The sequence below is a fragment of the Chelonia mydas genome, chromosome 9 (genome assembly GCF_015237465.2).
Source record: "Chelonia mydas isolate rCheMyd1 chromosome 9, rCheMyd1.pri.v2, whole genome shotgun sequence".
NCBI classification, from domain to species: Eukaryota; Metazoa; Chordata; order Testudines; family Cheloniidae; genus Chelonia; species Chelonia mydas.
Genome location: NC_057855.1, coordinates 47,025,303 through 47,048,122, shown reverse-complemented (window position 1 = coordinate 47,048,122; position 22,820 = coordinate 47,025,303). Strand labels below are relative to the sequence as shown.

General features: G+C 48.3%; 2 protein-coding genes across 5 annotated transcripts in view; both read left to right on the top strand.

The window, feature by feature from the left end:
• Nucleotides 1-238: 238 nt before the first annotated feature.
• NEU2 (neuraminidase 2) lies at nucleotides 239-9,598 on the top strand. The gene is made up of 4 exons (XM_027832727.3): nucleotides 239-284; nucleotides 3,707-3,837; nucleotides 5,379-5,583; nucleotides 7,066-9,598. The coding sequence occupies exons 3-4, from the start codon at nucleotides 5,383-5,385 to the stop codon at nucleotides 8,008-8,010; spliced, it is 1,146 nt and encodes a 381-aa protein (XP_027688528.2). The 5' UTR covers nucleotides 239-284; nucleotides 3,707-3,837; nucleotides 5,379-5,382; the 3' UTR covers nucleotides 8,011-9,598.
• Nucleotides 9,599-15,318: 5,720 nt separating this feature from the next.
• Nucleotides 15,319-22,820, top strand: part of INPP5D (inositol polyphosphate-5-phosphatase D) — an 80,746-nt gene continuing 73,244 nt past the window's right edge. Inside the window, exons 1-2 of one of the 4 annotated variants that reach the window (XM_043522632.1) lie at nucleotides 15,319-15,570; nucleotides 17,482-17,623. In XM_043522632.1, coding sequence (XP_043378567.1) covers nucleotides 17,490-17,623 — 134 coding nt within the window. In that variant the 5' untranslated portion in view covers nucleotides 15,319-15,570; nucleotides 17,482-17,489. Of the gene's footprint in view, nucleotides 15,571-17,347; nucleotides 17,624-22,820 lie in introns of those variants that run through there. The other 3 variants (XM_027820335.3, XM_037909760.2, XM_037909759.2) reach the window with 3 other exon arrangements.

Here is a 22,820-nt window from a genome sequence, read left to right as displayed (position 1 = left end):
CTCTCATGAGTAGCTTAACTGCTATTGCTAGAAAGTTAAATGTCTTTCTTCTGAACTGATCCAGTTCAGATGGAATGTTTTCTTGTACGGGAAAGTGGTTCAGATTTAACTCTGGATTTGGGTCACTTATCCACACTAACTGCCAATTTCTCTTTCTCTCAAAGGATCCTGCCTGGTCTAGTATGCTAGTATGTAGGGAGACGTCTAGTGGTGAGCCTTCGCTGTACATAACCAGTTCACTGTGTGTTTTCCCCCCTCTGTGCAGCTTCCAGGAGACGCTGTGGGTGAGGTGTTTCTTTTAATCTGTATGCTTCTTACCTGTTTTTCATAAGGGTGAGCGTTGTGATGAGCGAGTAAGTGCATGAAGCGTTTGTGGGATCTCTTAGGAATGTCGTTTGAGCTGCACCCCACCAAAGGTACAGCAGGGAAAGTGTTGATTTGTCTGTGAAAGTGTAAATGCCTCTGCAGTGCTGGGTGGGCCTTATCCTATAGACTATAGGACATGCCTCCCACAGGACAGTGACTTGAAAAGAAGACCTTGATTGATTGTTTAGGAAAGGACATGCTAGGGCAGGTTGGACACCCTGGCAAACATGGTATTAAGTTTTTACTGCAGGTACGTCTTTCAACTTACAACCTCACTAGAAGTCTCAGGACCAGTTCAACAGTGGGTCAAATTAGGCGCTTTCCCCTTTTCTAACTCAGAATGCTTTTAATAATCTTGGGATTGTATTGTGTGACATGTCTCACAAACAGTTCCCCTTTGCTCTGACTTTGAATGGGATACGCTGGGCAAAAGTGCCACCTTGATTTTCACACACATTGTAAGGAGAGTGGTCACTTGGATAAGCTATTACCAGTAGGAGAGTGAGTTTGTGTGTGTGGTTTTTGGAGAGGGGTGGGGGGGTGAGAAAACCTGGATTTGTGCTGGAAATGGCCCACCTTGATTATCATACACATTGTAAAGAGAGTGGTCACTTTGGATGGGCTATTACCAGCAGGAGAGTGAGTTTGTGGGGTGGGGGGGAGAGGGGGCGGAGGGTGAGAAAACCTGGATTTGTGCTGGAAATGGCCCAACTTGATGATCACTTTAGATAAGCTATTACTAGCAGGAGAGTGGGGTAGGAGGAGGTATTGTTTCATGGTCTCTGTGTATATAATGTCTTCTGCAGTTTCCACAGTATGCATCCGATAAAGTGAGCTGTAGCTCACGAAAGCTCATGCTCAAATAAATTGGTTAGTCTCTAAGGTGCCACAAGCACTCCTTTTCTTTTTGCGAATACAGACTAACACGGCTGTTACTCTGAAACCTGTCCTGGAAAGAATTACCGGCTGCCTGGCTCTTTAAGAAATCTCATGACCTAATCCGGGTTTAGCCCAGACTCTGTTCCAGGTGGCACACAAATTCTCTTGTTTTGTGAGATTTCTCTGATGGTGTGACACAGCAGAAAGAGACTAATGTCAGACAGAAAGCACTCCCTAGTCCAATATTGAGCTAGAAAGGAGGTTGACTGGATTTCTGTGCTCATCTTGAATGGACGCTAGGTACAGCTCCCGAAGGAAAAGACTCTGAATTAGAGTTCTATGCTCATCGGCAACAGATTCTGGATCCTATACGTTTTGGGTTTTTTCAATACTGAATAACAAACATACTTGCTTTCTGGAGCTGTATCTGAAATCCCTTCGGGAACGGATATTTTCCAGGGCAAAGCAGCAGATCCTTCTCATTAGGACAGAGAGGGCACAATTCCCTCTGCATGTTGCCTCCCAGTTAAAGCAAGCTGGCATTTTAACTTAGGCCCAGATTTACATTTAGTAGGAACAAGCTTTTACAGAAGCTGAGGCCAGTGGTGCACTGTTTGCATTGTTGTTTTAAAGTGTCCTTCAAGAGAACTGTGTTCCAGCCCACCACCATTCCCCTGCTGTCAGATGGGCTGGCTCTACACCCTATAGGCAGGCCACAGGGGCTGTCGAAGGGGGCAGAGAGAAGGAGGCAGCAAGGGCCCCGTTCTGACGTACGAATTAGGCTCATTCTGAAGCTTGAATGCAGCATTGGTCCAGTCTCTGTGTTAATCCATTTTGCTCTCTGGATGTGCTGGATACAATTGCTTTGTCCTGGATCTCAGGGTACTTCAGGCAGTTGTCAAAATTCTGCGTAGCACCTTTCACACGCTGCCTCTGCTTTGATCCCTCTCCCACTTCCTAGTTAGCCTGTGCCTCACTTTCTCTCATCTCCTCTTTCCCTTCTTTTTGCCCCTCCCTACAGATCCTCAGCTCTGAGAGCTACCTCTAGTGGCCAAAAGAGAAAGTGCAGGTGCAATCCTGCCTCCCTGCTGCTCTGTAAGTGACAGAGTAACACCAGGGACTAATGTGTGACCATCAGCAGGTGTGTCCATCCTCAGACAGAACCAGCACAGCATGTTGTACAGCTTGAATTCTGCCAATGCCAGGAAAAGGACATTCACACCTTCCATGTAGTCTCTTGTTGGGATTTTCTGTGTTTTATTTCTCCTCCTTTTCGCAGGAGGATACATTTCCCCCAGTTTCCCTCCTACTGCAGTGCCAATGCTGTTCCCTTTAAGAGGGTGTGACTTAAGTGTCAGAAATTCTGGCATGAAAAAGAACTAACCCTGTACTAAAAATCTCTACTGTAAAGAGCATAAAGCTGATTAAGAGAATCTAGCGGCTGCTACTTTGCCACGCAGTGCCACAGAACAGGATTAGAGGAATCGCCCTCTGAAGTTCGGTGAAGTAGAAAGGCTGAAGGCTGTTTACAGATAAATTTCAGGGTAAACTGCAATGTGTCTGTAGTCTCTGATATAAACTGTCATCCTCTTTCTTTCCCGCTCATGCTGTCCAGGGGCCCTAGACTTGCGGCCACTACTGCAGCAATCCTCAACCTTTTCCACCCAGTGACCTCCTCTTACGTCCTGGGACAGCCCCTCCTGTTTGGCAAATGTGGGAAGTGCAGGGGGACTGTGACCCTCTGACACCTGATTGTGACACTGAGGTTGAGAACCCCTGCGCTGCTGCACGTGGAGGGCACTGAGCGCAGAGGGACTAGGTACATGTGCAGTGAAGATGGGAGAACAGTGACTCAGCCGCTTTCCTCTGCCTTTAACCCAAAGGAAGCCCCTCCGTTCCACCTAACAGAACGTAGGGAGCCTTTTGGAGCGGAGCTCTGCTGTGCAGAAGAGGTACACGGCTGTGTGGGCTCCCCAAATTCCAGCCCTTCTGTGCAGTGGAGTTCTAACAGTTCTGCTGCATATGGGTCCCCTGCACTTCAGAAGTGTGGAACAGGATTTGCCTCTCTGGAATAGACTTCTCTCTTCACTGTCATTGGTCTGGATTGACTGTGATTCTGTGGCTTGCAAGGTAGCTCTGCAAAAGGCACAACTGGTCTTAGATAAATACAATACAGTCCAAACAATTTCTGCCTAGCAGTGCTCGTTCAAAATTCTCAGTGTTTTCAGGGTGTGAAAACACACACATATTCTTTGCTTATATCTCCTGTAGCACTGTGGTTCACGATCAGCACTTCCCCTTCAAGTGATGATAAAATGGGCCTATGTAGTGCAAAGTGGGGGATAAAGCTTACTGAGTAAATACACTTGGTGAGTTATTGATAGTCTCACCACTGTAATGACAGTCAGTAAAAGCTGCCCAGTTAGACAAGCTGCTAAATGCATCTTCTTTTCTCTTGTAGAGCAGAAAAACTCAGACTGCTCCAGATTACTCTCCTGGTGGATGAAGTTCTCTCTCTGGTTCTGCAGCCTCATCAGAGAACTCCATTGTACCTACACAAACTACCAAAAGAGCAAGATCTCCTCAGAAGGGGTATGGGTCCTGCATGGGAATAGTAGCACCAGTAGCACTTCCAAAGATGTGTGTATGAGTGGATATGACGCTCCCTCATTGAGAGTGTTGCAAGAACCCACTCAAGTAGGAGGCACTTTGAATCCCTTCCTCAGTGTATTGTCTCCTGCTTCCTTCCACTCCACCCACACACTGCTTCAGAACCCATGGGCCTGGTTCTCCTCTATGCAGAATTAACTGCACTGAAGTCAGTGGATTTGCACCAAGGCAGGGCAAGGGGGAGAAGAATCGGGGACGTTCATTTTGTTGCAAGGTTACATGGAGCAGAGCTGCACAAAACCGGCCCATAGACCCTACAGAGGCTGAGCTCCGAGCTTGTGCACAACCATCTTCCCCTGCATCCCTTTTTGTTCTCTTCTCTTGCCAGCCCTCCCATCAAATAAGTGATACAATACCTCTGCTCCCCTGCCCCATTGTCAAGTGCAGAGTCATGGCGACAAACCCATTATTTACTATTCTGATCATTCACTTGTTGCTTGCATTAGTCGAGTGTCCTTTGCTTTTTCTGGCTAGGCCCCTACTATGGCCAGAAAACCGCATGACCCATTGTTCCACAACAGTGACTCCACAGACCTATCACTCAGGGGTTTTGTTTTCAAATTAAATTCAGTAAAGTCTCCCAGGTCCCTGAGTCTTGGCTCATATGTTCCGGAGAGCGCTGATTGGTTTTCCACATCCCTGGTCTTCTACATCCCTATTAGAAACATGAAGATCCTGCTCCGAAGTGATCCCCATCCTCTAGTGCTCCAGCAGCAGCTCCTGCACCTTGCACTCCTAAGTCCTGGGATGCAGCTAGCTGACCCTCTTGCTGACAAGCACTGAATGGGATGTCCTTTGGAACCCAGAAGTACTGCTTTTCAGTCTGCTGTTGAATAACACTAAGTACCTGCTTCCCGTATAGTACTCTCAGCCCCTGCCAGCCTCACGTGATACAAGACTGGTACCAGGGACAGTCTGGGTTGCAGTCAGCTTTGTAGGGTTCAAAGAGCTCATGTTTGGGGAGGGGCTGTCTTTGGCTTCTGGGACATATCGAGGTGCTGTCTGGAAAAGAACTGACCCTGTTTCTATGTTGACTTTTGGAAACATAGTGAAAAACCACAATAACTCTTTGGGGAAAATATTGTAATGTTTCATTCCCACCAGTCCTCTAATTTGAACAAAGCAGCCTTTGAATTTCATTAACTAAAAGGGTTTGTTTTTATTTTCTGGGAACATTTTAATTAATTTATTTAATGTGCTTATTTTATTCCATTCTATTAAAATCAGCCAGGCCCTGGGCTGAGCCTGCACTGTACTGTCAGTGGCGTGGCTAGGATTATATGAAGTGGTTTGTACAGAGAGCCAGGTGAAAGAGAAAAAGCCAAATAGGATTGCAGAAAGTGCATTTCATGGGTCCTCTGTCTGCCAGGGGAGAGGGCTGGATTGGCAAGCCGTCACTGTCTGTCTCTCATGCTGTGTGATAGGTAGATCAAACCATGACACGTTTCTCCCCATTCCCACAGCCTGATGGCTTCACTTCCTGTCCTACAAGAAGAGACGTTGTTCCGAAAGGGATTCTGGAGCTATCGAATCCCAGCCCTGCTCTATGTGCCGCAGTCCTGCACCATCCTGGCATTCGCCGAGGAGCGGCAGGATGAGGTGGATGAACACGCCAAGCTGATAGCAATGCGCAGAGGCACATATGATGGGACTACCCATCGTGTTCAGGTAATGCACATTTCATTAAAGCTGCTTTGGCTTTGGTTCACTTACTCGGGGGGCAGTACACTGGGTGCAGGGCCAGGACAGGGAACCAGAGAGATGAGGGTGTAATAGGCTTGCTGGGGCACCTTGGGATACCCACTGTGGTTCAGGGAGCCAGCTAGAGAGAGACAGGAACAGAGGGACTGCTGGCGTGGATCCAGAGACACAAGACAGAGAAAGGCGGGCTGGGGGGTAAGCCTGGTGGGAGGTGGTGAAAACAGGAGGTAAATAACTTTTCATTCTGGTAAAACAAATATCTAGCTTACAAATAGTCAAAAATTGCTACACCGCACAAAAGTGTGTATGGGATGTGCATATGGGAACTGGTTCATGTGTGTAGCCCATCAGAGTGAATTGGCTAACTTAATAATTCACCTGTTAATGACAGCTAGGCTGGTGGCAAGCTGGGGGCAGTTGATGCTCAATCCATTTGTAATAACTTCTAACAGCTGCAAATATATTAAAATACAGTATCTGTGGGATTATATCCCTCTCCTCTGGTCCTTCGGATGTGGCTTGTTGTCTTAGATCAGTGGTCTTCAACCTTTCTTCATTTGCGGACCCTTAAAAAATTTCAAATGGAGGTGCAGCCCTTTTGGAAATCTTACCCATAGGCTGCGGACCCACAGGGGTTCACAGACCAGAGGTTGAAATCCACTGTCTTAGATTTTAAGCTCTTCAGGACCAAGACCCTGTCTCTGCCTATCACAAGTGGGGTCTCAGAGCACTACAGTTATATATATATTCAGTAATAATGACACATATAACCCCACAATAATTCAGTTAGATAGAGTTCAGCTGGTCAGAAAGAGATTTGGTGATTTCTGTCTGCACGCTGAGGTTTATTAAAATAAAAATATACAAACCCCACAAAGGAAAATATTAGTTAAATATGCCAGGTAAAGACAAAGGCTAAAAATGATCAATCAATGGCTGTACTGGGGAATCATCTTCTAGTTGCAGTGCAACTAGTACAAAGACTAGATGACCCTTGCGGTCCCTTCTAGCCCTGTGATTCCATGGCCATGCTGTGTGCTATTAAATATAAACAAAAGACGGAGGGAATTGGGACTTGTGGGATCTGTACCCCAGCTCTGCTTCTGACTTGCTGTGTCTCTTCAGGCAAGTCGCTAAGTCAAAGTTTTCAAACGTGGATGACAAAAGCTAGGTACCTGACTCCATATTCAGGCATCTCAATGACTTCAGTGCGATCTCTAGGTGCTTGGCACCTGTGAAAACCAGTCTCGTTATTTAGCTTTCTGAATAACACAGCAAGTCAGTGGCAGCGCTGGGGCATAAACCATTGACTTCCAGTTTCTTGCTCTAACCACTAGATTTTCTTCTTCTGCCCCTTGTTTCCTGCCTGTATCTTTTATACAAGGATCCTTCCTCTGTAACACTGATTTATTTTTTCCCCTTGTCCCCCTTTGCACTCCCACATGGCAGTGGAATAAAATGGAGACCATTGTCAATGCGCAGCTGGAGGGCCACCGTTCCATGAACCCATGTCCTGTGTACGATGAAGTCACTGGGAACCTCATTCTGTTCTTTATAGCTGTCCCAGGAAAGGTCTCTGAAAACTACCAGATCAAGACAAAGACCAACTTGGTCCATCTGTGCCAGGTCACCAGCACTGATAATGGATGCTCCTGGAGCCCTGCGAAGGATCTCACTGAGACTGTCATTGGCACAGCACACAAGGACTGGGCCACCTTTGCAGTGGGACCAGGCCACGGTTTACAGTTGCTCAATGAGGCTCGGAGTCTCGTGATTCCTGCCTACGCCTATCGGATACTTGACCCTGGGAAAAAACCCACCCCACATGCCTTCTGCTTTGTTAGTTCTGACCACGGGAAGACCTGGGCAATGGGGAACTTTGTGGCAAAGGAGAGTGCTCTGGAGTGCCAGGTAGCTGAAGTGCACAGCCAAGGAGAGAGGGTGCTGTACTGCAATGCTAGAAGCAGCAAGGGAGCCAGAGTCCAGGCTGTGAGCTACAACCATGGGATGGACTTTGATAGTGGTCAGCGGATTGAGAAGCTGGTAGAACCTCCCCATGGCTGCCATGGGAGTGTTACTGGCTTCCCAAGTCCCGCTAACATGAAGTCAGGGTGTCAGGACAGCTGGGTGCTCTACTCTCACCCCACAGACCCAGCTGGGCGGAGAAATTTAGGAGTGTACCTCAACAAGTGTCCCTTAGATCCCGCGTGCTGGACAGGACCCACTCTCATCTTCAAGGGCTTGTGTGCTTATTCAGATCTGCAGCACATGGGGCAAGGCCCTGATGGCTTCCCACTGTTTTGCTGCCTGTTTGAGTTTGGCACCAGCTCGCAATACAAAGAGATTGTCTTCCTTATGTTCACTTTGAAACAAGCCTTTCCATCCGAGTGCTGAGCCACAGTGGACAGGCCCATTCAGTGTCTGCCTGAGAATCACCTTAGCTGACACTTCACTGCCATGTCTCACCTGTCAGCAAATGGCTTTTATCCCCTGCCTTTGTCCTGGCTGAGAAGCCATATGAAATGGATTGCTTTTCTTTTGCTGTTTCCTCCTCCACCCCTTCCCGCCTGGCTGCCTTTTTCAGCACCAAATAACAAGAGTGAATGTGATTTTCATATAGCGCCATTCAGACTCACCAGCGCAGCCAGTGTGTGGGCAGATGTGGTGTCCGTTACCTGCCCAACATTATTTAATAGACTGCCTGGGATGCTCCTTTGAAAGTGGACATCATTGGTATCCCCTGTGCTTTGCAATAATGTCATCCCTACCTTTACCCCTTATTCCTCCCCTACCCCTGTCTCTCCTGAAATCCTTCTCTGGGCCATCAGCACATCGTGTTCTGAAAACCGCACCTCCCTGCTCTCTCAGCTTCTGGGGAGCCAGGATGCTGTGGCCGGATTGTTCTCTTTCTCATATCATACTATCATACTATGCCATCCTCTGTCTTCTTCCCTGGCTTCCTACCCATTTCTGGATCATAGAATCATAGACTGGAAGGGACCTCGAGAGGTCATCTAGTCCAGTCCCCTGCACTCAAGGCAGGACTAAGTATTATCTAGGCCATTCCTGACCGGTGTTTATCCAACCTGCTCTTATAAATCTCCAATGGTAGAGATTGCACAACCTCCCTAGACAATTTATTTCAGTGCTTAACCACCCTGACAGTTAGGAAGTTTTTCCTAATGTCCAACCTAAACTGCCGTTGCTGCAATTTAAGCCCATTGCTTCTTCTCCTATTCTCAGACGTTAAGGAGAACAATTTTTCTCCCTCCTCCTTGTAACAACCTTTTATATACTTGAAAACTGTTATAATGTCCCCCCACAGTCTTCTCTCCTCCAGACTAAACAAACCCAATTTTTTAAATCTTCTCTGATATGTCATGTTTTCTTGACCTTTAATAATTCTTTTTGCTCTTCTCTGGACTTTCTCCAGTTTGTCCACATCTTTCCTGAAATGTGGCACCCCGAACTGGACACAAGACTCCAGCTGAGGCCTAATCAGTGCGGAGTAGAGCAGAAGTATTACTTCTTGTGTCTTGCTTACAGCACTCCTGGATCCAGTTCAGGATTGCTCTCCTGGAATTCAAGACCTTCCCTGGATGCACTCCAGTCTAGCTAATATCTACCACTCATGCGCCTCCAATCCCAGCCTCTTCTCCTAGGTAGCTCTTTCTCTTGCACTGCCCCATGCAGGTGGATTTCTCACCGCCAAGAAAGCCTCAGTCACTCCCTCTCTTGAAATCTTACATGGTCCAGCCTGATCCCTTTCAAACACGGGGCTAGCTCCAGTAGATCACTTGCAGGCAGAAGACCAGATCTTAAGAAGGGGGAAGGGGGAATTTGGCCTGCATCAGAACTACAGGGTTAGGAACAATAAGTATGGCCACTAATGGTAATTTCAAGTTTACTGTGTTGAGAGGGATGAAGTGAGCTGTAGCTCACGAAAGCTTATGCTCAAATAAATTGGTTAGTCTCTAAGGTGCCACAAGTACTCCTTTTCTTTTTGCAAATACAAACTAACATGGCTGTTACTCTGAAACCTATGTTGAGAGGGGAGATGCATGAATGTCCTATTAACCAAGGAGTGGGCCGTGAACCATCGGAGTTGTAGTGTTTTCTGAGAATTCTAAATAAAACAGGCTGGAGATTGCTCTTATAATCTCTGGAAAGTCCAGGTGGCTAGAAAGCATGATTAGCCTTATTATACAGCATTTTCTGTGTACGTGGCCCTGTAAAAGAGGTGCAGTGTGTCAAACCGCTAATGGGTCCCTGCCCCAATTGGCTCACAAGAACACAGTGTAATACAAGCAAACACAGGCATGAGCATATTCTTGCCAGAAGGATTTATGGAGTAGATGGATCTTCAGGAGTTGTTTTTTGAAGGAAGCCGCCTGGCCTATGGTGAGTCATAGGGTTAGAAGGGACCCGCAAGGGTCATGTACTCTAACCCCCAAGGGAGTAAGAGGTTCTGGTGGATATGTGGTGTGGTGTGAAGGGAGGTACAAAGTTGGTTGCTGGGGGGGGAGGGTTATGACCAACTTATTGAATGTTTATTTCATTACAGCACTGTGGCCAATGGTAAACTACAATGAAAAACTGCTCACAAGTTCAAAAACCAAATGATGCAGCACATCCACACACTGGTGCCAGGGGTCTTTGGCTACCAAGCATGAAAACAAATTTGTACACCTTCCCATAATATATATTTACATAAATATATATTTTGATTAAAATTCCAGGCAGACAATTAAAAAAAATTATTGATGAGGATGAGCCTCAGCAATCCAATAATTGCCCACTGGAGAAAAACCGCATTTGAACTACTGCGTCTCTATTCTAGAGTAAAAATGAAATGCTTCCCAAAGTTTGTGATCCTCTATTGAGCATGAAATTCCAACAGTATTTCTTCCAGGTGGGTGGCAAAGGGAGTGACCAGAAATGAATCAACAGCAAACACCAGGGAAGGGAGGGTAGAGGTGTAGGCTGGGGTGGAAGTATAGAGAGCTATGGAAGTTTTACCCAGTTCTCTGGACAGTATTCTGTTCCTGCAGAAAGATGCAGTCCAAGGTATTTGCAGTATAACAGACTGGGGTGTGTGTGTGCCCGCACAATGGCTCCAAGGGAAACATATTTATTTGCTTTATTAGTGAGGTAAAGTATTTGCTTTTTGGGGCTCTAGCAGGGCCTTTCCATGCCAGTTAGAGCAGTGACCCATGTAGGACTGTGTCAGGTTGACACTACCATTGCCTGTTGGAGTTTCTGCATGCTTGAGTGCCCTCTTGCTTGCTTCTTATTGTGTTCCTGGCTTTTGAAAGGGAGATGGTGAGCCTGCAGCAGCTGGAGGCCCACAAAAGCATTCTTGCGTGAGAGATCTGGGTGGCTGTTTTAAAAAAATACTTCCAGATCTCACTTAATTTCCCTTACTCCACTAGTTCTGCCTGAAGGCACCTGCAGTAAACAGGTCTGGCCACCCTCAGCACAGACTGGGGAACAAAGTATGATAGGAACTATGGAATCTCATGGCCAGCTCAAAGAAATCTGTAATTTCCCACTCCACTCCCCTCCCCAAGCTGCAGACTAACTAACAGGCTGGGCTGGAGTAGCTACAAAGTGAGAAGCAATTTGCTGGCTGATAAAAGAATGTCACTTGGCAGGTTTGTTTTCAGATCTAGGCCAGAGGCCAAAGTGCCCCCTTGTGGCCAACAGCATATTACTATTGCCTGACCAGCTTCTGGCTATTTTAAGCAAAGTGCTCTGATTTGGAATCTGCCCTTAGGTTTAACCTCTCTTGTCATTAACATTAGGAAATGCTTTCTGTTCCGTGATACGTGGGAGCCTCTCTGGGCTCTTCTCATCTGTCCACGCTCAGCAGTAGCCATTGAGAGCAGGTGAGAGGACCTTGTTGACAAACCATGCAGTGTGATGTTGTGTGGTCTCATGGGGTGACTGACTGCTGGGTGCTTTGAGCCATAATGCAAATAGCCCTGATCCAGTGCACCGGTGCTTTCACAATCGCAGGTGCTGGCACACACTGTACTACTTTGGCCGTTGGGTTTTGTGTGTGCGTGCTGGGTGGTGTAATATGCAGGAGGACAGACTAGCTGATCTGGTGGTGCTTTCTGGCCTTAGCTCTTTGGCTGAAAACCCAGTTCATGTAATATGTGCATCCTACCACCTCTGATAGACCAGGTGGAATAACATCCCCCCACTGGGGAAAAAGTGTTTTGGCTTTGTCCATAGGTAGCTAAGACTTCAAATGTGCTTGTCCAACACCGCAACGTGTCCCAGTTCTTTGGCTGTGGCATCATTCTCTCAATTATAATGAAATATGGCTGCTGCTGTGGTTGTCCAAAGGGTTACTTTCCAGGCTGCTGCTTCTGCTTTGGATTCTTGTGCCCGGCTTTTCCGTTTTTATTCTCTTGTTTTACGATGGGCACCAATCCAGACGTGTGCCACTTTGCTGGGATTATGATATCACAGTATCTTCTGAGTAGAAGAAGAAAACAGTGCAGGTACCTGTCCTGGTGGTGGGCCCTGCGGTTTTAATGTCGCCTTCCATATAGTGATACCCATCATAGAGACTGCAGGGTGCAACAAGATCACTGTGCTTTCCCCACAGTGATATATATGCCAGTTCTCGGCAAGACAACTTCCAAAATCTCCTCTTCCCATGGAAGAGCTAATCAGATCGCCTGAACAGCTCTTCTCCAACACAAACACACACAAGGAAAGTTCACTGCTGCAGGAGTTACGGTAAGTGAGGCTAGAGAACAGACTACTGTCTCTGGGTAGGACAGTATGATTCACATTCCATTCTTTGGGAATCAGGCATCGGACTCCAGGGGGTCCACACACACTAACCACATGGCAATCCCACTGTAGTCTTTTCCCACTGTGATAGGACTCACCCACCAGCAGCATAAGAACTAGGCCCCATCATCTTTTGAAACAATGTCCTCCACATGCCACATGAGACCATGCTGCAGTTTATGGTGTTACAGTGGGATTAATCTTTTAACGACATAGGAACTGGACTGAGCGCTATTTTGGGGCAGTGGAATCTGCATGGTATCCCTCCAGGATGCCACCTGCCTTTTTTTTCTGAGGTCCACCTCAAACACATGTGGCATACCCCAACTTCTCTGCATATCTGAGCTTGGGTGTTCTGCACAACTGGGCACAGTGGCACCTTCAGCCATATGCATGGTACATGCCATTGGCAGGGGTGCCAGTTAAGGGGCAGGGCCACCGGTGTGGAGGAAGGGGGAGTTTGCCCAAGCCCCCCATTTGAGAGGACCCCCAAACTGAGTGGTGTTGTGACCTGATGTGCTGGTTGGCAATGCCAGTCACTGAAATGGGGCCTAGCTGCTCCTCCATCATGACATTTGAAGTTAAAGTAAGAGTGGTTCCACTGTGAGTACCATGTAAAACCTCTCTGGGGCACCCCTCGCTGGAATTAGCATATCTGAAGGAAGACGCAGCTCAGAGTCTTCCAAAAGCTGACACCTCGCTGAGGTACCTGCAGGAGTATTTTCAGCCACAGATAAACATTAAAGAGACTAATTAGTCTTGTGACCGAATCAGCTGGGCTCGTGCCTTTTCAGGGGTGCACCACGGTGCTGAGAATTTAAAGCCTCTTATTACCTGGCACGAACTTCCAGTAAGTCAGCAGAACCTGTACTATAAGACAGCAAGGCTAATCTTGTTCACCAGCAACACTCACTCTGGGTCTGCTTGTAAGGTTACTGTATGGAACGCTCCTCCCCGCTGTGTTGAGCAGTGGTTTACCATGGCCTTGACATTTGGAGCTGTGCTGCTTCCTGCTGCAGCTACCATGCAGCAGTGGCGGCGTGTCAGCCTAGGCGAGTGAGACACGCCCAACCAGCACCTTCAGCAGCGAACTCCCCAACGCTGCGTTTATTGTGTCTATACACTGATGTTTAAGGACGGTTAAGCATGTACATGTTAGATAAGGGATGTAAGTCCACAAGCAGGGGCTTGTGATTTAATTTAAATGTCGTGCTACTCGCTCTCTCCCCGTCCCCGCAGTGAAACGCAATGCCAGAAAGTGTAGGGCTCTGGGTGAAGCTCAAATAATGGTATAGGCAAGAGTGCCTCAGGAAGCTGCCTTGTTGCCATGGTGACAAACCACACCTAGGAGTCTCTTTATGAGAGCATGTGGCAACCACGGGCTTGGTGAGGCCCTGGCAGGATTGCAGCAGTTAAGGCCAGTTCTGACAGCAGGGCTGCTAGGGGCCCCCCTCCCAGCACTGACAGGGCTCCACAGCTGAGGGGCCCAAGACACAAGGACGCAAGGTGTTGGGGAGGCTGCCGTCCTCCTGGCCCAGTGGACTGCAAGGAGGACAAGCTGCGCCGGAGGCCACTCTGAGGCTGAACCGTTCCTGCCCAGGGACGGCTCCCACGTTCCTGGCTGGGGAGGGAGGGAGCAGTGCCATGACAGCGGAGCTTCAGAGGGCTCCCTGCAGACGCAAGGAGCGGCGGGGGGGCTGCAGTCCTGGCAGGGCAGAGCAGAGACACGCCCCAGCCAGGAGTGCCGGGAGGAGGACATATATTGGAATTCGTGAGACTTTGTGGTGTGTGCCTCATCTACCAAAAGTCATCAGCCACCACTGCAATGCAGGGAAGCTACAGCAGCGGCCGCCATGGCCGGTCCTGAGAAGCTGACCCAGGTTGTGGCTAGCAGGCTGCTGCTATGTGTAGGACTGTGCAATTGATTGTAACGTCCCCTTTTCACACCCACGCACTTCATGCCAGGCAGAACAGTGCTGTGCCAACCCACCTGAACATATTGAGCTCACAACCGCTGTACAGTACCTGAGGTCACACGCAGCCCACTCACGTGCCTCACAAACATTGGTGATAGTGCCTGGGACAAGGTCTTTCGTATGGCACCCGCTGAAGCAGTGCAGTCTACAGTAGTTACTCCTCATATGGACAGGAAACCACAAGCATTGCAGCCACGCCAGTTCAGCTATTCTCCTACCTCCTTCCCACAACATAGGGCCTTGTGTATGGAAATAACTCGGAAGTCCTGAGCTCAACAGCAGTGCTGGACCATACGGAGGCTCCAAATGCGCTGGTGCAACCACAGCTGTCAGGAACACGGGGCCAGATTCTGGGCCAAGCCACCTTAATTTTCCTCCCCCAAAAACAATGACCAGTCCAGTGCAATTCCAGGTTGCTCTGTTACATCCTGCTGCCCTTGTCCTAAGGGTCTGTTCTGGCAGCTGGGGATCGCTGGAGCTCAGTGACTCCCCAACCATGTCCCTTGTAACATAGCCACCTCACTTCCCCCATCCCTGGGAGGAGGGTTGGGTAGAGCTGACACTGGCTCTGCACTGCATGGGGACTCCCCAGGCAAGCAGAATCCGGAGCAGGCAGTTAAGCTGGCTCTCCAACCGCTTTGAGTTGGGGCCAAAGTGTGCATGTGCCAGAATGGTTCTGTCAAAAGCAGCTAGTTGTAAGTACGGGTCAGACAACGAAACATGTCACACAGTCAGTGTCCCTGCAATGTCCCTGTTTGCTTGCTGTAGACACACCCTCGGTTGTCATGTTCACTGCCTTAGACTAGCACTGAGCATGCCATGAAGTGAGCACAGGGCTGGGACAGGAACCTAAAGAAGCCATGTATAGACAAAGAAAGGGGAAGTGAAAGCACCAGCCTCCCTCTCCCTTTGCAGACTGCCCAAGTGTTTCTGTCCCATCCCACCTTGGGCTTTCGGGGTCTGACTTACCTTTGAGTGCGACTAATGCTGTGTCACAGAGGGAGATGTGCGGTTGTTGTCACCAGATCCCAGGACAAAGTTTGCCTGTAAGACTGACTTGTTTCCATGCAGGCTGGGCATAGTTTACAAGGTTCCTTCAAGTGCCATATGACACCCTGCAAGATTTTCAGGTCAGATTGTATTGAAGATTAAAGCAGCAATACAGCAGGTAAGAAAGGAGCGCTCTGGGGACAGCAAGCCCAATGCTAATAATCCTGTTTTTGTTTAGTCTCCTAAGGGGCCTTTGGTGGGTAAGAGGGGAAATAATAATCTCTAGCTTTTACACAGCACTTGTCATCAGTAGCTCTCAAAGTGCTTCACAGCCTTCAATGTATTTACCCTCCCATCACCCGGTAAGGCCAGCCAGTGCTATTATCCCCATTGTACACAGGGGGAACTGTGTTACAGAGAGATTAAGGTCTGTCTATACCAGGGGTGGGCAAACTTTTTGGCCTGAGGGCTGCATCTGGGTATGGAAATTGTATGGTGGGCCATGAATGCTCACGAAATTGGGGTTGGGATGCAAGAGGGGGTGAGGGCTCTGACTGGGGGTGTGGGATCTGGGGTGGGGCCAGAAATGAGGAGTTCAGAGTGTGAGAGGAGGTTCCGGGCTGGGGTAGGCGGTTGGGGTGCGGGGGGTGGGGGGTGGCAAGGGCTCCGGCTGGAGGGGAGGGCTCTGGGGTGGGGCTGGGGATGAGGGATTTGCAGTGTAGGAGGGTGCTCCAGGCTGCGACCAAGGGGTTCGGCGGGTGGGAGGGGGATCAGGGCTGGGGCAGGGGGTTGGGGCACGGGGGAAAAAGGGCTCTGGCTGGGGGGGCGGGCTCTGGGGTGGGACCAGATATGAGGATTTCAGGGTGCAGGAGGGGGCTCCGGGCTTGGGCAGGGGTGCAGGCGGCGCTTACCTCAAGCAGCTCCTGGAAGCAGCAGCATGTCCCTTCTCCAGCTCCTATGCAGAGGTGTTGCCAGGTGGTTCTGCGCACTGTCCCGTCCTAGTTGCAGCCCCTGCAGCTCCCATTAGCCACAGTTCCCAGCCAATGAGAGCTGTGGGGGTGGCGCTTGGGGTAGGGGCAGCGTGCAGAGCCCCCTGGCTGCCCCTAAATGTAGGAGCCGGAGGGGGGACATGCTGCTGCTTCCGGGAGCCTCAGCATGCACACACAGAGCGGCCTCCGACCCCGCTCCCTGGCTGGAGCATGGGAGCAGAGCAAGCCCCAGACCCCACTCCCCAGCGTGAGCTCGAGGGCTGGATTAAACCGGCTGGAGGGTCATATGTGGCACTCGGGCCATAGTTTGCCCACTCCTGAGTCTATACTATAGCTGCTCTAGCTCTGCTGCTGTAGTATAGATGCTTCCTCCTCCAACGGACAGGCGTTTTCCATAGAAGTAAGGCAGTCCACCTCTCCGAGTGGCGGTCGCTGGGTTGGCAGAGGAATTCTTCCATCGATGTAGCTGCATCTACACTGGGGGTTAGGTTGACATAACTGTGGCGCTCAGGGTGTGAAATTTTTCACTGTCCTGAGTGATGTAGCTGGGTTGATCTAATTTTCAAGTGCAGACCAGGCCTAAGTGATTTGCGCAAGGTCGCCCAGGAAATCTGTGGCACAGGGGGGAATTGAACCCTGGTCTCCCAACCCCTAGGCTAGGGCCCTAACCACTGGACAGAGGCAGGGAAAGTGAGAGAGGAGGAAGGATAGGGATGGAAAAAGAGAGGACCTGGCTTAGCTCTCAGTTACAGTGCTGTAAATCAAAGGAAATTCCAGTGAAGTCCATGAAGCTGCTCCAAAGTGGGGGAGCAGAATTGCGCCCCTGGCTGGCACTTTCTGATGCAGAATAGGGGGGACACAGGTGGTTAACCACTTGAGTTACAGTGCTGAGGGGGAGCGGAGGTTGGAGGAACGTGTCATGCTCACTCTGAGCTGTTTGATTTCTGAGGAAGTCGTCCTCGGCTTGGTTTCCTTTCCCTCTCTGTACCATTGAAACAGGAAGCTGGTGAGCTGCAGCTGCTGAGTGTTACTGAGACACACGAACGGCTCTGGCAGCTTCTAAACACTGACTGCTGGATTGTCAATAATGTTTCCTCCAGCTCTGGCAATGGATCGGTGCTGGTACCATGGGAACATCACTCGCTCCAAGGCTGAGGACTTGCTCTCCAAAGTGGGAAAGGATGGCAGCTTCCTAGTGCGGGCCAGTGAGTCGATCTCCTCAGCGTACGCACTCTGTGTTCTGTAAGTATGGCTCTTACCTTTCGTGTGGCTCCACTGCTCCTGCCCGCTCTGTGTAGGGACTACCCCTACCTCCTCCCCGGCACAGAGACACAGCCACCCCACCTACCAGGAAGGTGCGACCTACCAGTGTGGTAGGTTTAACCTGGCCTGGCCACAGAGTGTGATGGAGGGGATTGAAAGAAACCACATTTGTGACAGTTGTTGTGGAACAAACCACACTAGTGAGGGGAGGCCAAAAACCCCTGATCCAAAAGGAGACAAAAATCCAAGGATGTCTCATGGATCAATGCGTTCAGAGATGGGGAACCATCCTGTTATCTCTGGTCTGTCTGAATGACCGTCCCACCTGGGTCTTGTTCTCTTTGGAGTGGGGGGAAAAAAACCCTGAGCATGGCGCCCACCAGACATTCTCTCCCATTGAAATACTTACAGCTCAGCGCATGTTTGACACCGCAGGTTGGTCAGTAAATGCCTTTTTCAGTCTGGCAGGTGTACTGCAAATGTGCAGGTAGCTTTGTGTGCCAGCACTGGTCCTTACAGAGGCTGTCTCTGATTCAGCCTGAACAGGGACGTGGTCCTACAGAGGATGCAGGGTTCTAAGGATGGTAAAAACAGGGGGGGGGAATCTCCCAGTGTCCTTAGCAGCTATTTCACTCCAAGTCGAAGACCCTTCCCCTGGAATGAAGATTAGGGATTGAATTGGAGAGATCAGTGGCTCTGGTCTTGTTTGATTGAGTGCAGCTGATATAGTTGGTGTCAGGAGAGGCTGAGGCAGAGAGAGAGATCAGATTCAAGAGTTTGAGACTTTTTAAATTTTGTCGCAGAGAACCATCATGCCATAGAATCATAGGGCTAAAAGGGATCACAAGGGTTATCTAGTCTAACCCCCTGCCAAGATGCAAGATTTGTTGTGTATAAACCATCCAAAGATGGTGTCAGCCTATTAGAAATCAAATTAGCCTGCTAGGACCCCAGGCCTAACAATCATTTCATTTCACAGCTGCTGGGAACAGACTTTAAAAAAATCTCACCATGTTTTTCTTAGTAACCAAATAACAAGCAGGTTTTTTGCTGCTGCTTCCTCTTTAAAGTACATTTGTCTCCGTTCTAAAAAGAGGAGCTGCTGCTTGAGCTGTGGTCTAACCGTCCACCTTTGAGCTCCAGCTTCTGGGGACAGTACTATACATGACGGAGGGTGTGAGTCTCAGAAAGAGTGCATGGGGCAGGCTAGCATGTCCTCCTGCACATATGTTGGATGGTAACAGGATGGTGGTGGCGCAGAGAGGGGAGTGCACAGCGGGGAGAGCATGCGTGTGTGTGGAGAGGGTGGCATATGGAGGGCAGGGATATGCATATGGAGGGCAGGGAGTGTTTGGTAGGTGTGTTTGTGTATGGGGGGCAGAAGGAGGATGGGTGACTGCAGACATGGAGCATTTACATCTCTGGGGTTGGGGGTTGTCTGCATGTAATTTAGAGCTGGTGCCAAAGTCACTTGTTCCTGGACTATAACTTGGAATAAATAGCACAAATTGGCTTCTTCAGGGGCACTTGCAAAATCCCTTTTATTTGCTTTGAACAAACACACACACAAACGAAATACTGTTTGCAGACACTAGGAAGCTGCGAATATTTGCATCAGTTTTCCCTCTGAAGTGTTTCCGCAGCCATCTTTGAAAGCCCTTTGCGCAGTTCTGAGAGACAAGGAATCAGGGAACAGAAACAACATGGTGACCAAAGTTGTCTAAAATGGGGGCCGAAAGTCAGGCTCCTCAGTCCATATTTAGATGCTTAAATAAGTGGGCTGGGTTTCAGAGGTGCTGAGCACCCAGCAGCTTCCTCTGAAGTCATTGGGAGCTGCTAGGCACTCAGCACTTTTGAAATTCAGGCCACTTGTTATTTAGGTGCCTAAATATACTACTAAGAACCTAACTGTAAGCCCCCATTTTTGAAAATCTCAGGCCACGTAACTTCAATGACCAATCATGCAGCACAAATAGAAAATTAGGAAGAGAGAATGCTTGCAGCAGTAGTCGTGGGTGGACAGGTCATAAGCAAATTATAGGCCAAAATGTGTCACGCAACCCATGTGTCGATTACTGGGACAATTTATAAAGTCAAGTCTGCTGGTGGATAATTCACTAAGAGAATAGGGACTAAACATGCTGAATAAATTGTTCACTGGGAATAGATCTCCCAGCTCGGGTGGTAACAACAAACCATCCCGGTTTCTCAGTGTTAAGGGTAAAGTGCTTCTCATGTTTACTGGAGCTGCTCGGAACATTTTCAACTAAATACATGTTCATCGAAATATGATGATTAGTCAAAGCCGAGATGTTTTGTGGAGTCGTATCAATTTTGATTAAGTTTTCAACAGGAAGATTTCTGAGCTCCAGGGCGCTCTGGTTTCTTCTGAGCCAAGAGAAAAAGAGAACCAAATAAAAACCCTGACCTTTTGGATACAAAACCAAACATTTTGACACAATTCTGCTTTGCAAAAACATTCAAAATGTTCTAATATGGAGCGAAAACAAACTTCAGCACTTCAAAAGTTGTCACCAAGCAGACCTGTCATTCTCCAGCCAGAGCTAATATTCATCTAGCAGCTCCATTGAAATTAGAATGGGGACTTGAATAATTTTTTATCCTGCTGAGCCAAATAGATTTTCCTGGAGGGATGTTGCAGGAAAATAATGATTTGAATAATGACAGACCGAGGGGGTGTGTGTGTGTAAGTAATAATGCCTTCCCTTCTTTTATTGCTCCGACAGCAGCAAAATAGAACTTAGAAGACAAATTGTACGAACAGCAAATACACAGTGAATGCCCCTACTCCAGACACTTTCATCCTCTGTTCTGTAGTCTAATCCTTATGACCTGATTGCCCCAGGAAAGGCAAGGACCAGAGTGATTCTCCTTCTTTCCATGTTACTGGAACGCTTGGTTTGCCCGTTTATTAACTAGAAATGACTACTGAGCTCTTGCACTCAAGGAATTCAACTGGGAATGATTGCCTAGCTCATGAACTCAGAAAGAGTTTAACAGAAGCTGTGTCTGAAACTAGCATTATCCCTCCACTGGGACCTTCTGTCTTGATGTGCTTTTGTTCAAGATGATGGAAAACATAAACAGTTAGACAGGGAGGGAAGCTACAGGGGGAGGAGGGAAGACTGTATTTTCCTTGTGTGTCTTTATTAAAAACCCATGGCTTTCCTTTAAGATCCTTCTAGGAAAATCACTATTTTAAAGACCAGATACAGTGGCTCTAGATCATGTACCAATTGAAAGCAGCGCTAACGAATATCTGCAAAATCACTAGGTTGGAAGTTCGTGCGTCGGAACTCTTTAGATGTAGCACTGTGAAGCCATTTGGCAACGATAAGGATTTCTTCCAGGAAAACCAAAAAGAAACTCCCTTGCAGGACTTAGCACCTCTTAGAGAGTTTGTCCCAAACACAAAGGCACAAAGGCACCAAGACCTGGATGGACCAGTATTGCCCTCATCTACTGGGCAATGAAACTGGAAAAGGCCGGGGTGTTGGGTGTGATAAAGAGCGGATGTTTTGAGGTGGGAGGGGCTTCCCTTCGTACACCTGAAGGCACTGGCATGTACAGAAGCTCATTTTGGTGCTGAAACCAATTAGAATACAGTGGATGAAGAGGACTTGATCCTTCTGACAAAAGAAAATTCCACTCTTTCCAGTGGAAAGAGTCTCCAACTAAAGACATTTCATGCTGCCACCCGCTTTGGCCTCTTATTGGAGGCTAAGCCATGCAGCATATTCTACATGCTGAAAAGTCCTTGGGAGGAAGATGTCCCCTCCACCTCATGAATAACTGAAGATCTTTGTTGAGCCTTGTCTCCACTGAACATGTATAGAAATACTTCCCACTGCTTCAGCCCAGACATGGGTACTTCTGTAAATATCTGTAGAGTCAGACAAGGCCTTAATAGCCCACAACATGTAATAAATTAAGGTTGTAGAGGGATTGTTTTGGAGCATTTTGCACCTCTCATAAACATTACGTCCATTGGGTGGTGTCCTGTGAATTCACCTTTTAAAGGCATAGAGATAGCTGAGATAACAGGACTATAGACATGAATAGAGCTGTGGCATTTATCTTCTATCAAGAGAAAGGGACACCTCCTGAATGGAACCCAAATGTTGCCAGAGACAAATGCCCATCCAGACAGGATTTGGAGGCATCCTGTTACCAAGGAGGTAATACTCCTACGTGAGTTTGGAAGCCCCTTCCAAAATCCCTGGGTTCTACTCCTGGGTAGAGGAGTAGCGTTTTGCTAGGTGACCTTGGGCCAGCCACTGCCAGCTCTGTACCTCAGTTTCCCCATCTGTAAAATAGGCATAATGATGCTGACTTCCTTTGTGACTTAGAACTCTCTGGATGAAAAGTGCTCAGTGAGAGCTGGTTATTTGTTTTCCTTGTCATCAGTTGCTGATCGGCTCAGTGATGGTCCGAAAGAAGGCAAGCAGAGTTGTGATCCCCTCCAATATCTCTCCAGTATCTGAGGGTACCACATGTGATCTGTCCACACTGGTATTAGCTGAATTCCTAGGTGGGGTTGCCCATCTCACTGTGTATCTGTACAGTGCTTGGCAGAGCAGGGTCCTGATTGTGGTTGGGCCCTATAGCTGCTACCATAATATACACAGTAAAGAGCAGTTCTGATTTGCAGCAAGGCCTAAGCCACACTGGAAGAGGAGAGGAAATATGTGCTCATTCCCCTTTCCCTCTTTTGCCTTCAGGAGTTGGTGCAGGGGAGGGAGCTAGGAGACAGATGAGGAAGCATGTTGGGACACATTTAGCCTCAGGAAATTGCTTTGATGGGTGCTGCATATACCATCAATATGTCCAAGATCAGCAATGCTTGTGGCTTTTTCTAAAAACATTCTTAAGAAACATGTCAAAGAGAATCTTTTTAGGTGAAGAGTGAAAGTATCTAGGACCAACTGTGGAGCAGTCCTGGTGCTTAAGAGCTAAAAGCTTAAGAGCAATGAAGTTATAACAACAAAGCAAGGCAGATAAATGGAGGTTGTTAGCCGACTGTTTGATTCATGGCATTCTCCATTTGTGCATGGCTGAGTCATGAGATTGCTAAGGAGGATTCCCACGGGGAGAGCCACTTTTACTCATACCATTCATATATCACCTTATAGCCCTTTGTTAGCTTTCCCTGTAG

Coding starts and splice junctions, on each gene's coding strand:
- NEU2 (XM_027832727.3), top strand. CDS start 5,383: ATGGCTTCACTTCCTGTCCTACAAGAAGAGACGTTGTTCCGAAAGGGA. Junction 5,584..7,065: donor GGACTACCCATCGTGTTCAG/GTAATGCACATT, acceptor CCCACATGGCAG/TGGAATAAAATGGAGACCAT.